The 4,004-nt window shown below is 68.9% G+C and overlaps 1 protein-coding gene across 1 annotated transcript in view; it reads left to right on the plus strand.

Annotated features, from left to right (window-relative positions):
* Positions 1-3,965, plus strand: part of AANAT (aralkylamine N-acetyltransferase) — a 26,965-nt gene extending 23,000 nt beyond the window's left edge. Inside the window, exons 8-9 of the mRNA XM_004693399.1 lie at positions 3,324-3,518; positions 3,706-3,965. Coding sequence (XP_004693456.1) covers positions 3,324-3,518; positions 3,706-3,965 — 455 coding nt within the window. The remainder of the gene's footprint in view (positions 1-3,323; positions 3,519-3,705) is intronic.
* Positions 3,966-4,004: the final 39 nt, after the last annotated feature.

Consider the following 4,004-nt stretch of genomic DNA (forward strand, 5'->3'; position numbering starts at 1 on the left):
TAGGGGCTGGGCCCCCTCACCCTGGCCCTGGCGGTGGCGTAGGGGCTGGGCCCCCTCACCCTGGCCCGGGCGGCCACTCCTGGCTCCTCACTGCCCTGCCCTGGCAGGTGCCGCCCTCTCCTTTTCTCAGGCCTGAAAGGGGGGGACGGGGGGAGAGGGATGCCGGATAAAATACAGACCGCTGGTGAAGTCAGAATTTTGGAGAAACAATGTTTTAGTCTAAACACCTCGGGGACCTCTGGATACTTTAAAAATAACTTATTGCTTACCTGAAATTCAAATTTCTCTGGCGGGCCTGCATTTCCATTTGCTAAACTTCTACCTTGCTCACCGCCTACCTTCCTGAGGCCGCTCTGGCTGCAGGCCAGAGGAACTCGATGACCGTCCCCTGGGGGTGCCTCCCCAGGGGCCCAGGAGGCGGCTGGGTGTGTGGGAGCCGCTGAGTCCTCGAGGGAGGCAGGGCTGAGATGCCTGCAGTCCCTCTGGCTGACGGGAGGGGCTGGTGTTTCAGTGTCCACCGCAGGGGGCGTCCTTGTCGTTAGAGCTGCCCCCTCCCGCCTCCCCCCAACGGCACCCCCCATCCTCGGCGCCCCCCATCCTCGCTGTCACTGTTGATACAGGCTGTCATTTTCTTCCAGTGGGCGGGGGATCACCCTCTCCCGCCTGCCTCATGGGGGTCAGGCCCCCAGTTTGTCCATATTTAGTACACTGCCTCACTTTGTTAGGTTCTGTGGGCTTTGGGGATGTGATCTGGAAAGACCAGGGCGGGAGTGGGCAGGGTCGGGGCGCCCTGCTCCAGCTGCCCACGGCCGCCAGGGGGCGCGGCGAAGTGTCAGGGCCCAGGAAGCAGAGGCGCCCCGACCTGCGCCCCCCCTCCCCTGGGCTCCTCCCCGGATGATGGGACCGCGGGAGGCTGCCTGGAAGCAGCTGTGGGCACGTGGTGCGCTCCAGGGGTCCGCTGGGGCTTCCGTGGCAGAGGCGCGGTGAGAAGAGCCGGCCCTGGAGACAGTGCGTGTGGACGATGGGTGGGCCGCCGGCACCCGCGGGTCCTGGGGACCCCGGGACTCGGGTCCCCCAGATGGCGGGGGCAGGCTCAACTGGCGGTGTGGACGCCTGGCAGCTGGGGGGGCTGTGCTGGGGAGGACGGGTGGGTGCGGTGGGGCTGCGCAGGGAGCCCCGGGGAGGCCGAGGGGCTCCTGCAGAGGTCAGCAGGGGGTAGGAGGCTGCCCCGGGGTGGAGAGTCCAGAGGGAAAGTTCACAGCCGACCAGCCCAGGGGCCCGTGGTCGAGGAAGGTGGCCCTGCGAGCGGGGTGTGAGCACGCAGCGGACAGCCGTGAACGGCCGCCTGCCCCCACCCGGCGTCCAGGGTGAGGACCCAACGCTCCACGACCCACACCCGAGGGCCCCTTGGACATCCGTCCTGATTCCAGAGAGGTCAGCGGGTGCCACTGTGTCCCTGGGGCCTCTCGCTCTGATGTGAGTGGTCCGGGTGCCAGTGCCCACGGCGCCCACCGGGCTGGGGAGCTGAATTCCCCGGGCAGCCGTCGCCTCTTCTGCAGGGACAGTTGTTAGTTTGCTTCCACCTGGGGCCAGCCTTGCTCTTCCAGCTTTCATTGGGCGTGGGGAGTGGGGACCTCGGGACGTGGACGTCTGGCTTCAGCGGGTGCTGCCTCGGGGCTCCGAAGCGGCGGCCGCTCCCTGGCACTACCCCAGACTCCCGGGAGGGCCGGGGGCCTGAGGGCCTGAGGACTTCCTGCTCATCTGGGGTGGCGATCAGCAGGCGGAGGAGCGATGGTGGGGCGCCGGCAGAATCGGGGACCCGGCCCACCGGTTTCCCCCGCAGACCCTGGAGAGGCGCTCTTGCCAAGCCAGCCTTCGGGCGCGTGCACAGTGCAGGCAGCTGTGAGGGCGGGACGCAGTGGGTCCGGGGTCGGCCTCCATGGCCGCCACCATCCCCACGGTGGGCCCGCCACCACGGGCGGCAGCTGGAAGGGTCTCCTGGTGGCTCTTGTTGGGGAGACGCTGATCGGGGGACACTGAGCCCCAGCAGCCCAGCTGAGAAGACGTGGGCGGGTTGCCTGGAACATCCTCCAGGCCTCTTGGCCCCACAGCGACAAGCCTGGGGTTGCTTCCCCCCACGCAGTCTTGCTGGGGGTCCCCCAGCCAGCTCTGAGCCTTGGGTTCTCTGTAAATGGGGTCCGTAGCGCCGCCGGGCTGCCTGGGCAAAGGACACGCATGCAGGACTCGGCGCGGAGGGGCTCTGAAGGGCGCTGCCCGTTGTGGGAGGGGGCGGGAGGCCTCGGAGCCGGGCTCGCCCGGCCTCCAGGACACACAGGGGCCCCGCCCCGCCCCGCCAGCTGGCGGTGGAGCAGGATTAGCGCTGGACAGCGAGGCTTAGCCCTGCTAAGGCCCCGGCCCCATAATCCCTCCGTGTGCCCCCCGCACTGACGTGTCCCCCTCGGCCGCGGGAGTGGGCTTGGGCCTGCCTCGTCCCCGAGGCGGGGTGAGAGCGTCAGCTGCCGCCCAGCGCACACATAGCAGGTGCCACCATCTGTGACGCCTGTGACGGGCCCGAGGGGGACTGGCCCTGCGGTGCACGGTGGGGAGCCCACGGCAGGTGAGACCCGGCCTGGGCGCTCAGCCGGTGGGTGAAGAACACCCTGCCTGGGGCTCAAGAGTGGGGTGGAGGGGTGGTGGAGTGAGGGCAGAGACTGGCAGGGGCTTAAGGGTGGGGTGTCTTGGGAAACAGAGCAGCCAGGGTAGAGCAGCGTCTCAGGCCCCAATGGGGATTTCCCTGGGCCCCTGTGCATAACCCTCAGCCGCCTGGGCCAAGGCAGGCGCCCCGAGGGCCCGCTGCGAATAGGGGTTTTGCCAGGGCTCGGGGCTCCTACGGAGGTCCCAGCCACACCATCGCAGCCCCGAGGGCCGGAAAGTATCCCTCTGGTCCGGCAAGACACCCCCACCCAGCACAGTGCACCCAAAAAGGCCAGGAGAGGTGCACACCTCTTCCGCAATGGGCTGCAGTATTGGGGTGCCCCAGGCTGAGTCCCACTTAACTGTCCCGCCACCTCCTGGGTAGAAGGCAGCAAGGCCTGAAATCTGGAGGCGTGGGAGGGCTTCTCCGCGGGGACTTCTGGCTGAGAGGGGGCCGAGGGGCGCAGCCTCAAGCTTACAGTCTCCCAAGCACCCCGGGAGCCCCAGCGCCAAGAGAGGCAAGAGGCAGCATCTGGCAGCAACTCCTGGAAATGAGGTCTGGACCCCCAACCCTCCCTCTCTCACAGGTACCAGCAGGTACGGGGGCAGGCATTTCCTTCTGTCTGCAGGACCAGCAGGTGGGGTGCCCCGAGGAGCGGCGGCCAGCATGCCCAGGACAAGCACTCACGGCCAGCCACCCGTGGGCCCGCACGCCCCGCCGGGGCCGGCCCCCGGCCCCCAGCGCCGCCACACGCTCCCAGCCAGCGAGTTTCGCTGCCTCACCCCAGAGGACGCCACCAGTGTGTTTGAGATCGAGCGGGAAGGTGGGCAGCTGCGCCGCCCTGGTGCTGCCGGACCCTGCGGCGTGGACGTGTTTAAGATGGGGGGGGCAGCGTCCAGAATACCCTGCCCGCCGGTGGGGGAGGGCGTGGGGTGGTGGGCGCAGACCCGCGGCAGTGGGTACAGTGTGGCGCGGCGGCCCCAAAGCCCCCACCGCCCCTCCCGTTCCAGCCTTCATCTCCGTCTCGGGCGTCTGCCCCCTGCACCCGGCTGAGATCCTGCGCTTCCTGACCCTGTGTCCAGAGCTGTCCCTGGGCTGGTTCGAGGAGGGCTGCCTCGTGGCCTTCGTCATCGGCTCGCTGTGGGACGAGGAGAGGCTCACGCAGGTGAGGGCGGCCGGAGCCGGGCCGCTGCCCCCGCAGTGCCCCGGCAGAGGCCCCGCGGCGGCCTGTCCACCATGGCCAAGCCCGCCGGCAAAGACTCGGGCCTGAAGGAGAAGTTCAGGAGCCTGCTGGGGCTCGGGACGCCGC

The sequence above is a fragment of the Condylura cristata genome, unplaced genomic scaffold, assembly GCF_000260355.1.
Source record: "Condylura cristata isolate star-nosed mole 26May11 unplaced genomic scaffold, ConCri1.0 scaffold00038, whole genome shotgun sequence".
Classification (NCBI taxonomy): Eukaryota; Metazoa; Chordata; class Mammalia; order Eulipotyphla; family Talpidae; genus Condylura; species Condylura cristata.